The sequence below is a fragment of the Perissodus microlepis genome, chromosome 15 (assembly GCF_051167445.1).
Source record: "Perissodus microlepis isolate ML-2025 ecotype Zambia chromosome 15, ASM5116744v1, whole genome shotgun sequence".
NCBI classification, from domain to species: domain Eukaryota; kingdom Metazoa; phylum Chordata; class Actinopteri; order Cichliformes; family Cichlidae; genus Perissodus; species Perissodus microlepis.
Genome location: NC_140475.1, coordinates 21,142,642 through 21,159,770, shown reverse-complemented (window position 1 = coordinate 21,159,770; position 17,129 = coordinate 21,142,642). Strand labels below are relative to the sequence as shown.

Sequence of the window (17,129 nt, the reverse complement as noted above, 5' to 3'; positions counted from 1 at the left end):
GCTCTGCATCTGTAAGTAAAGATCATGCTCTCATCTGCTCTATAGATGGTATTTCCTAAAAGATGAGGCTACAGAAGTTGTTCGGTGTGGCCGTGCAGGCAATAAGTGATGGTGATGTTAACGTCATTTAAGCATGGTGTAAATTGTATTCACTTTTTATGAATGTTTTACTTCTGCTGTTTCGGGTTACTCTTAAGAAATAATAAAAAAGTGATGTCAGTTATTGTGTTGAATGAAATGTGTAAGTGTCATATACTTTCATGAAAAACAGAACTAAGTCGGTTTTTTTAGAGAAATTTTAAGATAAGATAACCTTTATTAGTCCCACACTAATAAAGGTTTGAGATTGGAAGCACAAAAGTGAGAAAAATAATGCTGATTAGGCTGTTTAAGATAATCATGTAGCCATATTAATGCTTTAATTAGTAGAATCGTTGTAGCCACTAACTTGCATTAGCCACTGGAGCAAAGGAATGAGGGCTGCTGGAAACTTTTGTTCTCCTTTGTAGGTTATTTCTAATTTCTGATTATGTTAATTATTAAACAAAATACTGATTTGATTCATTTCACTTTAAATAAAATCAAATACATAGGTATATATTTAAAGATATTATTTTTCAAAGTTACACACATCTAAGCATTGCATGTGTTTTACTATCTGGCTATGAAATAACACAAACATATATGTAAGCTGAAGGTTTTTTGTGGCAAACTCACAATTATCAAAAAACAAAAACATTTGTCTTTATAAGCATGCATCTTCCAAATAGAGATTGTGAAAGCAAAACTAATGAGGCTACAGAGTGAAAGAGGGATTCAATAGCTGAAAACACTCAGTGGTGCAACTAAGCTGGTTGGCTGGTTGGTGGACTGTCTGTCTTCTTAAATGACTGTCTGTTTGGCTAGCTGTCCCTTTGGCTGACTGACCCACATGTTCAGGTTTGCATACATTTCTGCTTTAGTTCCAGTTGGCTGGCTGGTGGAGGCCCACAATCAGTTAATCTGAGGATTACTGTCAGGACAGTACAGCCATCCAACTGCCCTCTCCTGGGGAGCTGGAATCTCTCTGGGTTTATGTGTGTATGGTTCAGATCACCATTACCCTTCAGGTTTCCAAATCACTTAATCCCTTTTAACATGTTTGAGTTTTAAATGCTGTCTTTCTCTTTACAACCAGAGATCCCCCATTTGATTTTAATGGTTGCAGATTTAGTTTTGTTGCGTTACACTTGCTGCAGATTACTCTGGTGGTTGGTGATTTTGCTGGAGGAGAGTAAATCAGCACAATAGATCTAAGCAACATTTTCTAGTTAGCTATTTAATTGAAGTTTTGCTAATCAGTTGAAGCCACATTGTTTGTTCTTAGTGTCTTCTAGTAATGTTAAGAACAACACAATCTCTAGTGATCTAAGGACAGATGTATGAATATGTGTAACCTGCCTGTACCAAACCCAAACCAATTATCATTTTGGGGTATTGGATAGTAAAGAAAACATAATTAAGATACCTGTTAGCCCTTTTTTACATGCCTTCAGTGGACTTCAAGCCAAACAGTGTGCATTCAAGATAGAAGAAATTAATATTTTTTATAGTGTTGTGTAATTTAACATGATTTTTTCCAGCAATATTTTTCTTTTAGTTTTACCCTAAATATGGTAATTATGATACTTACATACTATGCAGCCTAATGAAATAATAATGTCCAATATTTATCGGGCAAAACACGTGATACTTGGTCTCTTAGTTGTCTATAGAGCCCTGGTTTTGACCTTGCTGCCTTAGTGCTTTGAGATTTGAGCATCCTTTTAGCTCAAGTCCAAGGTCAGGGGTGGACTGAGACCCCAGGCTACCTCCTCCTTTCTGGTCTTTAATCCTTTTTGGTAAACCAGCTGTCTGGACTAAAAGTGATTAGTCCTGTTGAGATGCAGTTCTACTTAGTAAGTCTGTCAACAACTGTTATGCCGTTTTATCAGTCACTCCATCAATTCTTCTTCCATATCAAGTGAAGCTGCTGAAACAATAATTTTTGCATTACTTTATTATTATAAATGCTCTATTCTTGTACTTAAAACTAAATACTCTGCTCACATTGGCCTCATGATTGTGAGTGTATTTTGATTGATTGATGCTGATGTAGCACTGATCTTATTAACAGTAAGACTAAGAAAAGTCTCAATCTGCTCTCTTTAAAGGTTTGGATAAGTAATGAAACCTCTCTCCTTATTTGTTTCTGTAAACTATGAAAACTTTTTTTGTTCTTTTGAAACATCAAAAGGTAAAATAGGAAGACATCCTTTTATGTGTGCTCAAATGCATAAAAAAGTTTTATATTTACTGTAAAACTTCAGATTAAATGCTGCTTTAACTATACATTTTCCACCAAAAAAGCCACAGTTGAAAGTGTGCTAAACACAATGCTTCTTTCATAGTTCTGGTCCCCTGTGTGATATTCTCTCACACTCAAATCTCACACAGTCGATAATGGCCAGAGAGAGACAGAGACAAAGGAATGGGGGGTCTTAGTCTCATGCTTCAGTAGTAATTTGTCAGCGGGCATGAATGGGCTCCTTCATCAGTGATGGGGAGAGCAACAAGCAATCCAAGGGTAGTGTATGTATATACGTGCATGTGTGGTGCACATGCGTGTACGCTAGTGGGGGTCCAGTCTCAGATTGGAGTTTGTGCTACACTTCTTGTAGTCAGATCCTTTGTATGGGACCACCATAGGGTGTTCCCCCAGCAGCCAATCGGGCTCCACAGAACACATTACTTCACTCTGATGGCAGCCGAGCCAAGTTGGGCCAGCATCCACCCAAATAAAGGCTAATTTAAAGAGAGCATGGAAAAAGACCCGGAGAAGAAAAGGACTAAACTGGAAATACAAATATGACTTCTGAACACTGAAGTTTTTTAATGAATACATTTCTTTCTGACTTTGATTATACTTGCCTGTGATACATAGTTAGTGCCCGTCCGCTTAAGATGTTGAGTTATTGATTTGGTTTGGTTGTCTGTGTGTTTGTTACCTGATTAACTCAAAACATTCTGAACAGATTTGCTCGAAAATTCAAGCTGTGGTTTTGTCCAGTTTATAAAGGATTATCATTTGTAGGTAATCTGTATCTGGTTTCAGCAATTTTTTGATTGTTTCTCTCCCAGTTTGAGACGACTTTAAACAAATAAAAAAATAAAATAAAAGGATATTTTGCATCACCAAAAATATCAAATGAATCCAAATGCAGAAAGGCCTCTAGACCCAGTATTTTTTATTTAGCATTTCAATGCACACTCTGTGAGTATAAAGCAGGCAAAGTTTAGGAAGTAAACAGCGTTACAAACAAACACATTAGTTTAGTGATACATCAAAGAAACATGCAAAATTAGTTTCATGATAATCCTTTAATGGCAACTGTATCTGAGATTTCCATATATCCTTTTTCTACATATATTCAGCAACATGAATAACATTTTCCATTGGGTTGCTTTATGTGTTGCAAACCTTTATTAAATGTTTGACCACTGTGTCCCTACTGAGATTCAGTAACAATTCAACTTTGATGATATCCCTATGCTGATTTGGGCGATGGCAAATTAGATTTTCCCCTAAATGTCAGTGTATTCGTGTGAGATAGTTTGATGTAAAACAAAAAGTTTTACTTTATTACTAAAAAGAAGCAGAGACCATAAGACTTTCAATACATAACAGGAGCTACGCCAGTTAACAAAGAAGCCTTTCTCAAACTTCGGCGCCACTGTATTGTAAGGCTAAAACCTCGCTGCGTTTCTGTATGCATGTGTGTGTGGATGTGCGTGTACACAGCGTGCGCACTTTCAGTATGAATGAGCTGGAAGGAGGCCAGCAATTGACAACTGCATGGGTGAGACTACACTTCCAATTAAAATTTCACCTAGTAACCAGAGTTGTACATTTCACACTAGAGTAGAGCTATTGTACAAGAAAACAAAGCTCTCACTATTGTGCTGGTGATGAATTTATGAATGGCAACAAAGGATCGTGGCCATTGGAAATAAAAGAGTGTTATTATAACAGTGTTATGAAATTTGTCACTGCATGTGTTACAGGCTGTAAGAAGTTGTAGAAGTTTAAAAGTGACCAATAAAAGTCTGTCAGAATGAAGCAGCAGGAAAAAAAAACTTTAATATTTATTTCCCACTTTTTTTTAGACAAATCAAGAAGCAATGGTGACACTTAATTCTGCTTCAACTTACATTGACTATACAATTGTATTTTTCTATTCTTTTATTCTTTATCTGCACTCTATCATACTCTGGAGCTTTAAGTCATATAACCCTTCAGGCCTGATAACCACCTCTTATTACCTGATGATACCTGATTTTTTTTTAGCTTTTGTTTAATATGCCTCTAATCATAAAAAATAACCAGTGGATAGAAAGGGAAGTTCACACAGAAGCCCTCCAGTGCAAAATGGAGATAATACTTTCCCAACAGAAGCTAAGTCAACAGATATGCTCATGTGTTCCCGAACTAGGGAGGAAGTAACTCTGACTATACCAGAGTATAGCATTAAACCAGGATTAAACTTGTTAACAGACAGCGGGTGATTTAACCTACCATACTGAATGAAAGTGGACCGATGTATAGCATGGTCAAGTAGTAACATTTGCCTCTTTAATGTTCATATTTTCCATTTTTTATAGTTCTACTGACCCGTTCCAACTTTTTGTATATGTGTAAAAACCAAACACATTAGCTAAATTGACGGTTGTAGCTTATGCCTATAAAACTATCTATGAACATATAAAATCAAAATATATCAAGTTAATGAAAGGTAAACATAAATGTAAAAGATTATGAATAAACGATTAACCCTCTGAAGTGAACATAAAAAGACATCTAAGTCTTTTAACAATTCAGACCTCAGTTTCTGTGGAAAATTAGATGGGCTCTAATCTAACAAACTAAAAGGTTTACTTCCCATTTAACCCCTATTTTAACCCAAATGTTGTCTCACCTGCACCTGCAAACTACTAGACAGTCAGGCTTCAAGTATCAAGCCAGCTATTTAACACTGCTGGTGTAATCATGACCACATTATTAAAATACAAATAATGCGGAAGCAAACAACTTCCATGTCTTCTTTCTTTCTCTCTCTCTCTTTTAAACAAAGACTTTTATTCAAATAGAAATGCAGGTACGTTTAAAATGCATTAGAAACTAAGCAAGGTAAACAATTTTAATAAAATCCTTTAGAAAAATGATATTGCCAAGCAAATAAAGTGGGTTGTTACAGATACAATATAAACATGATATATAGGCTGCTGCTTTATGATTGAACTTACATGGTTAATATGCACTAAAGTGAAGTGTGTAGTTTCTGTTCTCCACACTGTCAGTGTTTATCTAGCTTAAAAACCTGAGAATTAAAAAGTAAGTTGTCATATGTGTCCCTCCAAACAGGGAACAGATGTGATGTTTGGTGCTGTATTTCTACAAAAGTGTTTGTGTGTGTGTGTGTGTGTGTGTGTGTGTGTGTGCGTGTGCGTGCGTGCGTGTGTGTGTGTGTGTGCTGGTTTCTTTCCTATAAACTACACCTATCAGCCTTTCCCTTCTGCACAGCAGGTGATTGAATGCAGCTGATATCATCTGCTCATCGCATGAGTAATGTGTTAGACAGTTGAGCTCAGGAATCCACAGCTGTCTTCAGAGGAAGTGTCATTTTTCCTTTGCTGAACTGCTGCAGATATAAGAACAGATCTGATTGCGTAGTTCAGTCTATTCTAATATCTGCAATCTAATATTGAGCACAAGAGTGTGTCTGGCTTTTCTAGCTGTTTCTTACTGAAGTGGAGAAAGCAGTTATTGGAAACCTTTTTTTTTTCCGCTTTGGTCACCTTTTGTGATTAAATATTTCATTCAAATATTTCAGTACTTGCACACTTGGGTTACTGCAGCAATCCTTTTTGTTATCCTCTCATTCTACCCTTTTATCTAGCTCAGTAATAAGTTATTAAACTGCACATTAAGGCCTTGTAATATTTTAGTGGGAACCTATTGCTGCAAATTGAGCATGTCTGCTGCTTTTTAACCAGACCTGCTATATTGCACCTATAATTTGCTAAGGGGGAGAGGTTAAACTGACTAGTAAATGCCTAATCTCATCTCCTTCCACAATCCAGTCCATCCCATCTCATTCCATCTATTCTTCCCTCTTTCCAGGACTCCCCGAGGATCTTCCCGCCCTCCTCCAGCTCTGTCTGCTCTGTTTGCAGGGTCAGTGGGTTTACCTACAGAGAGGTTTGGACAGGAGGAGAGGGGTAAAGGGGTGTGGCATGTTGACGAGTGTCTTTGATCACCGTGGGGGTTACAATCCAGTTTATTCCACCTGATCAACACTGTCGTGACCTTGTGGTCCCACACCCAGCAGAGGAGCAACTGAATCTGGGGCTCAGGGGAGGGGCACCAGATTTTCCCTCTTTTCCCATCTTAACTGTCCAGACTTTGTTTTCCTGGGGTCATTCTGGAATTTTTATAAATGTTAATATAAATAATAACACCTTAGCTATAATCCATTGTCATTTTAAGATTTGATATATGGGATAAAACAGTGCTTGAATAGTACTAAATGACTCATTATGAAACGTGTTATCCTTGAATTACCTTGAATAAACAGCATTAACAAAATCTTAACAAAATGCAGCAAAAGTCAAAGTCAAAACGAGCATCAATCACTAATTTTCTTCCTTGTCTTAATTACATTTCAATGTTTCTCATTTGTCTGCATACTGTCAAAGCAAATGACTTCTGGACTTTTGCACAGCATCCATCTGTACCACTAAAATATTTTAAAATGTATTTATACATTCTTATTTAAATGTAAATGTGTAAAAGATTGTTTTTGATTGAAAATATGTGAAAAAGAAATTAATCAGGTGTTTAAAATCACAACACTTGTGGCACTCACATTGTACCAGCAAGTTCATTAAATGTACGCTTGCTGCCATCTGCTGTTGCTCCCGTCAGTCTTTTTCTTTTCTTTTTTCTTTTTCTTTCATGCATCAGAAAATCAACATTTTGATTATGCTTCTAGAACTAAAGAATCTTTGATAACTGCCTGACATTTTCGCTATGAAATTAAAACATCCTAGTTCATATGGTGTTTAGTGTTATTATTGATAATAAATTTTCGTAAACTGCAAATATATAGTCTATCAATAAACTCAGTCATTGAAACTGGTCCACACTAGAAAAGAGTTCACAGAACTCTAAATGTTGTTTAAGTCTAGAATTTGCTAAATCTTTTTTCTTTAGTTACAGAAAGGATTTTACAGAATTGAATTAAGTCCTATTGACCACCAGAGGGCGCCAAAGCGCCATAAAAGACTCAAAGTTTAGTATTTGTCATTTTATTCTACACGTTCAGTCGATGGTTTTCTGTGATTTCAGGAAAACATAAAGTAAATAAGTAAATATCTTCAAAGCAAGAGTGTTTTCCAGGTAAATGTCAGAGGATACGTACCCATCTGTAATTATCTGGTGCTGGTTTCAGTCACATGGATAGTGTTTGGTTTGTTTGTGTTCCAGAAATGAAATATCTCAAGCTTCAAATGCCATATCACAACTTTTAGCACTTTCCCTTTTGCAAAACCCATTGCAATCCTCTGGTGCATCCACCAATTTAACATCTATGTGCAGATATAAATAAACCTAAAATGACATAGAGCAGTTCAAAGAATCATTGAGATGCCAAAGCAAATAAATGCTGTACAACATAAATTTGATATATTAAAGAAGAAACTAAATACAATACTGGTGGGATCTTCATGCTTTGTGCTTATATTTTTGCTGGAATGGTTCACATTCACTTGTCCCCATAGAGGAAAGAGTCCCTACAGATTAGCACAAAGTTGTTCTGAGTAATAACACTTACTTATAGGATTGATCTCTTCTAGGATGACAATGCGGTCATGCACGAGACACAAGGTGTCTGTGAATGGTTTGAGTATTTAGTCTTGAGTCACTAAGCAGTGAACCAGCTGAGATTTTATATGAGACAGTGCTGCCCTCTGCTATGATAAAAGTGCAGAATGAGAGTATTGTATGTATCCCTGTATTGGAGGTCCAGAGACTTTGGAGAATTAATGCCAAGAGCACTGAAGCTGCATGTAGCTCATTTACATCTTATTATTAGATGTCTTTACATTTGTCTTCTGTCTGTCTTTGTCCGACATTTAAAAAGAAAAGGCAGGACATTCACCTGCAGGGTCAGTAGAGCAGTAGAATCCTTGGTCAGCTGAAACGTGAAAATATTTGTTTTTCCATTTTGTTAATTAGCTATTTGGTCCTTGGAGACTAAAAGGCAAATCAAGTCTGAAAATAGCAGCTGGGCCTTTGGAAACCAGAGGTAATGTCTAATGCATGTCCTCAATACATTCAATTTGTTCTTACACCAGCCCATTAGAGCTGAGGGCAATCACTGCAACCCCATTGCTTCCCCTGGGAGCCTGTTACTTGCTCAGTACTCCCCCAACCATCCATAAAGGATTTGCCCCTGTAACCATCCCCAGTAACATGGTACCTTCCAATCATTGCTTTTTATGTACCTTCCAATGCACACTTTAGACAGCAGGTGCATGAGTGATGTGGCAATATTGTAGCATAAAAAGTGTAAAAAAGAAAAAGTAAGCCAAGAGGTGGCACGGCTGAGAACTCTCCTGCAGAGCATCATAACATACTTGGACCTGTTTTGTTGTGAGTGGGTGGCCATTTCATTTGTGCTAATTCAGAAGGAAATGTGCTCTCTGAAAGATGAATTTTTCACTTAAAGGCTTAAAAGACCTATTTGCATTTCTAAATGTTTTTTTTCTACATGCATTTCCTCTCATAGTGACAGCATCTGAACTGAAGTGTTCAAAGATAAAACGAGAGTGTGAGAAAACAGAACCACAACTTTAACAATGTAAGTTTACACAGTTCACTTCTGACAGATGTGTGCATTTACGCCATCTGCTAAATTCTCTTGAATTTATTATAAGCAGCAAAACTGAGTTCCATCTAGAGCCATGAAGTGGCTCTTTTGGTTTCAACCATTTAAATCCAGGTCTCTCCAAGTGCAGCCTGTGGGGAGGGAGGCCAGCGACATTAACAAATACAGAGAGTGTAAAGAAATGTAACAGAGACCAACAACAACTCATAATTATATGTAGGTGTCATATTCATAGCCATATCAAGTCATATTCTGGCTTTCTACAGTCATCACAACTTTTGAAAACCCATAATTAAAATGCACAACCTTATAAAAACACAAGCACGGATGGTCTAAACTTGTAAAATTACATCAAAGCATGAAAGTGGTGCATATGGATGTGATGCTTTGCTGATTTGCTGACTTCAGATTCAACATATGCAAAAGTCATCTGACAAGAACTTAAAATAAATGCATCTACATTCGAAATGTTAGGGGATTTTGTGTATGTGCATGTGTTTGTGTGTGTGAGAGAGAGTTATGTTTACTCTTGCCAAAACCACACAGGCTCTGCTTTTACAGGTGTAGTTTTTCAACAAGGAAACAAAAAACGTCACTATTGATTTTTAAAAATCAAGTAGAAGAAAGAATCTAAGTGCATTTTTTTCCCCCAAAAGGACACTTTATTCTCCTTTTGTAGCCATGAACTTAGCAGTACAGATACTCTCTACTTGTTTCATGTGTTGCATTTTTGTCATGACTGTGCTGCTTTTGCAGGCAGCAGCAGAGGTGACAGGGCAGCGCACTCGACCGTGTGCAGTGACACACTAAACCGGCAGAGAGACAAGCAGGCAGATACAATAGAAATTAATTCAGCTTGTTAAAGTGCAGCTGTCTGGTCAGCAATGAGCAGGTGTCACCCCTGTCACCCCCCACCCAACTTCACTCTCCACATTCATCTATTCATTTGCACTCCCCTTCCCCCATACAACCCTCTAGCTTACTATTATAACTATCAACAGCATTTCAGTCATAAAACAACAAACAGCCATGTACTATACGACCTGTTTTACAACACAAGTAATAAATAAGTAACATAATAATTCATAATTTGTCCATTCTTGCATCTTTCTAACTAACACCTTCCTCTTTTGTCCAGCTCCTTGTTGCTTTATTCTAGTGTGAGACCTCCCCCAGGCAGACATGAACCTACAAAAGAATATGTTAAAAACAGACTAAAACAAGCTGTTATGTGAGTGATATTTTGAGTTAATGAGGCAGTTGATGGTGCCATAAATTCTTCTGCAGGAAGAATTTAATGCATTTCGTGTACGATGGCAGAGAAAAGCCAGGAATGATCAGAGCAAAAGGGGAAATGAATTACTGAACTCATGCTTAGAAGCTGAGGTTGTTTTGGTGGAAAAGCCTGCTGTTTGCATTCATGTCGCCAGATTTAGCAGTGATCTCTTCCCTTATCCTCATGACACTAACAGATTTTATATTTGATGCACTGTCATTCTTATTTTCTGCTGTAGATAACACATAACTCTAAAATGCAACTTGTGAAAAAACAGGTTCACTCTACAAATTCAAACTGCACCATGAGCAGATGGGAGGGTTTGTAGGTCAATTCTTTGATGTTTTGGGGGAATTTAAATAACCCATGGACGAGGTTACATTCTTCCAAATAGCATTTAATGAGTGAATGCATATTTTATTTAAGACATTTAATAAATTACCTTAAAACTTGCATTGATTTCACATGAAATGTAAATGAAATATCAAACACTTTAAGTTTTTTTTTTTTATAAAAAGTGTTTAGAAAGCTTTAGAACATATGTGATATACAGTATGGAGATAAAAATGTACAGAAAACACAGACAAACAAGAACCCAGGACAGGATGGCTTTGTGACAGGACCGATTTTAATTCAGTGAAGTCTTCATTATTATTCTTAGTTCATATTTCTTATGAAATCCCAGAAAGGTGAGGAAAAATATAAAGCTACAGCACATTTTCTATCATTTTATTCATCAAAAATTACATTAAATTTAAAGTTAAATGCAAATTAAAGTTAACCTGTGCATAATTTCAGATATAAAACCTGCACACAAACGGTTCTTTAAGGTGAAACAGAGAAAGAAAAGGGTGACATAGAGGTTCCTAACTTTCCGTCGGGCCTCCAAAGCCCAGAACCCCTCCCTGTATTCAGCATTTACCTTCATCTTATTGCCCTACACCCGTTCATTTGAGTTGCCTGCTCTCTCCTCCGCTGAGCATCCTTTTTTACAGCTATTCTCCATCTCTTTGCCACCTGGCCCTCTCTCCCCTCCCTTCGTTCCTCGTTGCATCTGTTGTCTTTCCATCTTACACTCTACCCCCACCCCTTTTCCCCTTCCCCCCCGCCGGTGGCGACCGTACACCGACCGGATCACAGACTCTTGTTGTCAGTCACTTTCCCGGCGAACAGACGGCAGCAGCAACAGCAGCAGGCTGAGCGGAGACGGCAATCCCCCCCCCACGCAAACATCTACCCCACCCCTTTCAAAAAAAAAAAAAAACGGAGGCAGGAGGGGAACAAAACCTTGCGGGACACCTGTGCTGCTGGATTCCCTCTTTTGGGGCTTTCATGAACATTATTAGAAACCTAAATTTACACCCAGTTTTTGGGTTATGTGGACGAGCAGCGGAGATCAGTAAAACTGGGATGTAGACGCAGAAAAAAGCGGCCAAATCTGCTTCGATTGGACTGTGGCGAAGCCGTCGGCGGCACCACCAGTAGCACCAGCACCAGTATTGGTCGGTCGGCGGATGGAGATGCGTTGTGAAGGCGGAGGGATGATGATGATGATGATGATATAGCAGGTTGCTGCAGGGTCGTGCCGCATTGCCTGGCCGCCGCGAGCGACGCCGGGGAGTCGGTGATGCTGTCGTCGTCATTGTGCCACAGAAAGAGAGAGAAAGAGAGGAGAGGCTCTGACATGGAGGGAAGCGGCTGTCTGTCGACTCCGAGCTCAGGCCGCCCGGATCAGCACGTTGGATGTACCGCCTGAAGGCTGGAGGACCTGATTCATGATATACATGGTGGGAAATTGTGATAAAGTTGAATTTTTTGTGGTGGAACTGAATTTTTTTCTGTGCGCAAAAAGTGAATGGCCCATATGTTGATTATGCATCACAGGAGCATCATAGCAGCTGCGTGTGTGCCAGTTCAGGGTGGATTACGTCTACAGAGCAGCAGGCCTCCATCTGAAGTCAGCTACTGATCAGGAAAGCGTGAAGAAAACACTTCAGTATACTTTCTTACCCTGTTGCTGCTCCGGGGGTAACCATTTGTACTGGTGTTTCATTGGAAGCTGGTGTGGTGTGATCCCCCGTGGAGGGACAGCTGTTGCAAAAGATGACTCACTTACAGGCTGGTTTGTCTCCAGAGACCCTGGAGAAGGCCAAGGTAGAGCTGAAAGAAAACCCTGAGACTTTACACCAGGACATCCAGGAGGTCAGGGACATGATCATCACCAGACCGGACATCGGGTTCCTCAGGACAGACGATGCGTTTATCCTCAGATTCCTCCGAGCCAGGAAATTCAATCACTTCGAGGCGTTCCGGCTGCTGGCACAGTATTTTGAGTACAGACAGCAAAACCTAGACATGTTCAAGAACTTGAAAGCAACTGACCCGGGCATTAAGCAGGCCCTGAAGGATGGTTTCCCTGGCGTGCTCTCCAATCTGGACAGATATGGCAGGAAAATATTGGTCCTGTTCGCTGCCAACTGGGACCAGAGCAGGTAACAAAGAGGAGTTGTTATTAATGAGAAGAAAAAAGGGCTTTTGGAGAGTAGAAATCAGTGTTTTAATCTTTATAAAGTGGAGAGTGTTTTATGGAACTGTCTATTCAGCACCACACAGCCGTTGTTTACTAGGAAACTACAAGAACTCTTTAACCAACTAAATAATCTTTATAGAAATATTAAAATAAACGTAGGAAATCCAAAATAATAAAAACACATGTAGCTAAATATCCATATATATCACCCATACACTGTGTAAATGCTGAGCTCATTTCCTGGCAAGGATTTTAAGATGGGAGGACATTTAATGAGGTGGCCCACTGATGTTGGACTAATTGGCTCAGGGTCAGCATTCCAGTTCATCCCAAAGGTGCTGTCTGGGCTGTGTCCAGTCACAGCACACTGTCTACAGTGTGATGATGAAGCGTAATACTTTTTTTTTAATGAGGACTGAAAGGTAGCCTATCCCAAATCACAAAGCACAGCCTCACACCAGAGGTCTGTGGACAGGGGGGAGGGTGTACAGTACAGTTTGTACTTATTTATAATTTATTTCAGCATAAACACACAATGTCAAATATTCTCAAGTCTGGCTGCATGGTTTTTAGTCTTTTTACCCAAGCTGGGGAAATGGCTCTATCCCTTGGTCACCTGGTCTACAGTTTTGCCCCAGACTTAAATATCCAAACAACTATAAAAAAAAAAAAAAAAAAAACTGAGCTGTAATAGCTTAGCAGGCCATTGAAGATGTGACTGTATGTCTCCCTCAGGATGAACTGTTTTCAATTTGATTTCGATTTTGGTGATCAACTCTTTATTTTGTAGATACAACACAGGCAGAATTTTGTGTTCCTTGCAGTTTACTTTGGTTTATCACCAAATAATGTCAGGCAGTAAACTAAAGTTACACTGATCAGTTTTATTTTTGAATGTCTTTGACTGAAATAAGATTTATACAGGCTCTGTTGCATTTATTGTTAAGTAACAAAGTTAGCATACTTAATATGTTCAAACTAAACAGTGAATATATTCAGCATGTTTGCATGATTGTAAAGTAGAACCTTCCCATCCAGTAAAAAGCAGTTTAACAGACACCAAAAAGACTTTTATAGATGTCTGAAAAATACTAAAATTAGTTTTTACAGGCATTTTCTCACTTTGTTGACATGGCTACAAAAATGTTTACATCTAAATTTGGTTAAAATGGTACATCGTTCTCAATACCTCTGCAATCTCCTCAGCAGATTTAAACTGTTTCTTGGGGCCAGTAATATATATTTTTTAAAGTTTGCTTATTTGAAGAAATAAAAAAGGCTAGGTGTGATCTGTATGTCTAAATAATTGTCTAAACCAAATTTAACCCAATTTTAGTTTAATCCTTGCGAACCATTCAGACCTTCGGTATAATCAACAGAGAATTTAAGAGTGGGTAACCATGAGTTGATGAAAAGCTGATGTTAAGTTGAATTTAGTTCTTTGCAATGGCCATAAAATATATATTTTTTCACCTTTCACTTTCCAAATAAGTTTAGTTTTAATGTATAAATATGTTTTAATGGCTGGTTGACCAGATTAAACCCAGAAAACAACACCCACGTCTCGTGTTCTGGGGCCTTGTCTTGTTATCTTATGACGCCTTGAAATGAAGTGTTGGTTTCTTGCATGTGTTTGTCACATCCTGTATTCATCTTATGCCTCATGTGCCCTATACTGTAAATCATCTCAAGACCTTTCAGGGCCTGGCTTATTCACCCACTGTGGCTTATTTCAGGGGAAAATCTTTGTAATTACAACTATCAGATAGTAACAGGTTTAAATAGAACATGGTAAATGGACTGGTTCTTATATCGCGCTTTTCTACTCTACCGGAGCACTCAAAGCACTTTAGGTTTTAGATATGAATGTTTACGCTTTAGATAAAGTGGTGCCAGAGTACTTAATTCAGTAACATAGGGGCTGTTAGATACCCCTCATTACTCTGTGTTTATATCCTTACAATTTTAGTCAATAAAATAACAAATTAATGTAAAATTAAGTGCTGAAATTACATTTCCTCAATATTTTAGGGATGAATCTGCAGACAGCATTTGTGTATTTTTTTGTTATATTTTTTCATTAGTCTTTCATTCGTTTAATATAGAATCGGGCTTGTTTATTGTTTTGCATATAACCAGAATCTGTAGAGACGTCCACCATCTGTTCCATATCTCTGATTACACAACAAATAATTTACCGTGTATCTAATAAAAAACAAGGAAATAACAATAACCCGACAGATTTATCTCTAGATCTAGCTCGCTTTGGCATGACTTTGATCACATAAACTACACATAGTGTGATAAAATCTTTATGTTTTAGTGTGGTGTTAAGTAGAAAAAGTTTGCAAGTTTTAATTACATTCATAAGATTAAAATAAAATAAATGATTGATCGCTCCTCTCTGAACATGAATCAGTTTGTGAAATCTGTCTGGGTGTTTCATGTTATGCTTTTGTTTCTGTCCAGTGCAGTTTAGAAAGACTTAAAAGCTATGTTGGATATTCTGGATATATTATTAGTAGACTCAACTAGTATACGCCTCAACTTGTGCCCGCAATTATGAAAAGGACATCTGTTTTGCTGCCTGATAAGCTAATTAAAAAGTACATTATCTGTAGACTAAGGCAATAGGTTTCTTGATAAGGAAGCAGAGAAAGATGAAGAGCGAGATAAGATAATGAAGGGCAACAACAAACAGGTAAAAAAAGCACAAGTGTTAAATAGGTACGTGAAGCATCTGAGGTATCAGCTGGATGAAAACCCACAGGGATGGACGAAAGTAGCACCAGGGACCACACAGTCACCAATGACAGCAATTAAAATGTCCCTGAAAACACCCAGCAGATACATTTTAGCTTTTTCACAACCATTTTGTGGCACAAAGGAACTAAAGACTTATAATTAATTCATGACCAAATTAAATTGAGTGAAGGTTATCAATAAATTTTACTGACAAAGTTGTGTCAGGCTGATTCAGAGATACCGTCTACAGCTCTTTCATGAGATTTATGAATGAGGGCAGTTCAGCACTCTTGTCTGGGGATGCTGCTAATGATTTCTTTTAACTGATTCAAGTAACATTTTTGATTTAATAAATTCTTTAGTCAATGTTAGCAAATGTCAAAGGCTTTATCAAAGTTTGTCATGAGCGAGTTTGATGTCCGCAGTGTTGACCCGTCTAATCAGAACTCAAACCAGAGATTTTTTTTTTTATCTTACAATCAAATGCCGCAATAAATCCTCGAATTTGAGAAAGTGTAGCTGGGAGATGTTTGATATTTTCAACTTCTCCTTAGCTCGTCAAACCCTCAATATATATACTTTTTTCATTTCTCTTCATGACTGTCAAATCTGTTCTGCTATTTTGTTAAATTAAAAGCTATCTTACATTCGTCTCAGATACACGTTTGTGGACATACTGAGGGCTATCTTGCTGTCACTGGAATCTATGATAGAAGATCCCGAGCTGCAGGTCAACGGCTTCATCCTCATCATTGACTGGAGTAACTTCACCTTCAAGCAGGCATCCAAACTGACTCCCAGCATGCTGCGACTGGCGATTGAGGGACTACAGGTAAGGAGCTGGGTTAGATCTGACTCTGACTCCAGAGCTGCAGTTTGCATCCCGAAACATAAAAATGATTTATTTGATCCTGAACCAGAATTGTTCTTAAATCCTGTATGAAAAGCTTTAGTTTCATTTTGTTTCACACTTTACAATCATATCGAATGTCCTAATATGTTAGTGGCAAATTATTCTTATTTCCTGAATATATTTGACACTAGAGCAAAAATTTAGCAACTTATACACTGATTAATATAGTAAATAGGATAAATATCCTATATTCTAAGCTTCTACAATTACAGTCTTGTCCCTGACCAACTTTATTTTCCCTCTTCTGTAAAATCGTAAGCTTTACTTGTCTCTAAAGTACTATTTTTGATTTTGCTACAGCACCGGAACAAACCTCCAGCCCTCTTTCCATCATCCTCTCTGCAGTCGAAATGTTCCACTTAGGAACAAGTCAAGCATCGTGTTAAAGCTGTGAGCTTCTTTAAATCGCATGAGGAAAAAAATAATGACATTTCCATTTTGATTACGCACTGCTGGGTATTTCTTCTTCTTCTTCTTCTTTTCAAGCCTCATTTGGCAGGTAGATGATGTAAAAAAAAGTGATTTTTACTGGTTGTCAGTTTGCTAATAAGAGGTGGTATTCCAGCTTTTATCGTGTAAACAGAGAAATGAAGTGAGATATGACGTTTATATTAGTATAGTTAAGATTTTTTTCATGGCATGAAAACGCATTAGTCTTCTTAGCCGTCACAAACACCTTTAACGTTATTACTGAAATAG

General features: G+C 37.9%; 1 protein-coding gene across 3 annotated transcripts in view; it reads left to right on the top strand.

The window, feature by feature from the left end:
• Positions 1-11,335: 11,335 nt before the first annotated feature.
• LOC146372127 (clavesin-2) overlaps positions 11,336-17,129 on the top strand; it is a 66,982-nt gene continuing 61,188 nt past the window's right edge. For 2 of the 3 annotated variants that reach the window (XR_014802702.1, XM_084952725.1), the window contains exons 1-2: positions 11,336-12,734; positions 16,175-16,349. Coding sequence is in view for 2 of the 3 variants with exons in the window: in XM_084952725.1 (XP_084808851.1) it covers positions 12,346-12,734; positions 16,175-16,349 (564 nt within the window). In the remaining variant the exon portion in view is untranslated. The remainder of the gene's footprint in view (positions 12,735-16,174; positions 16,350-17,129) is intronic. The other variant, XM_084952726.1, reaches the window with a different exon arrangement.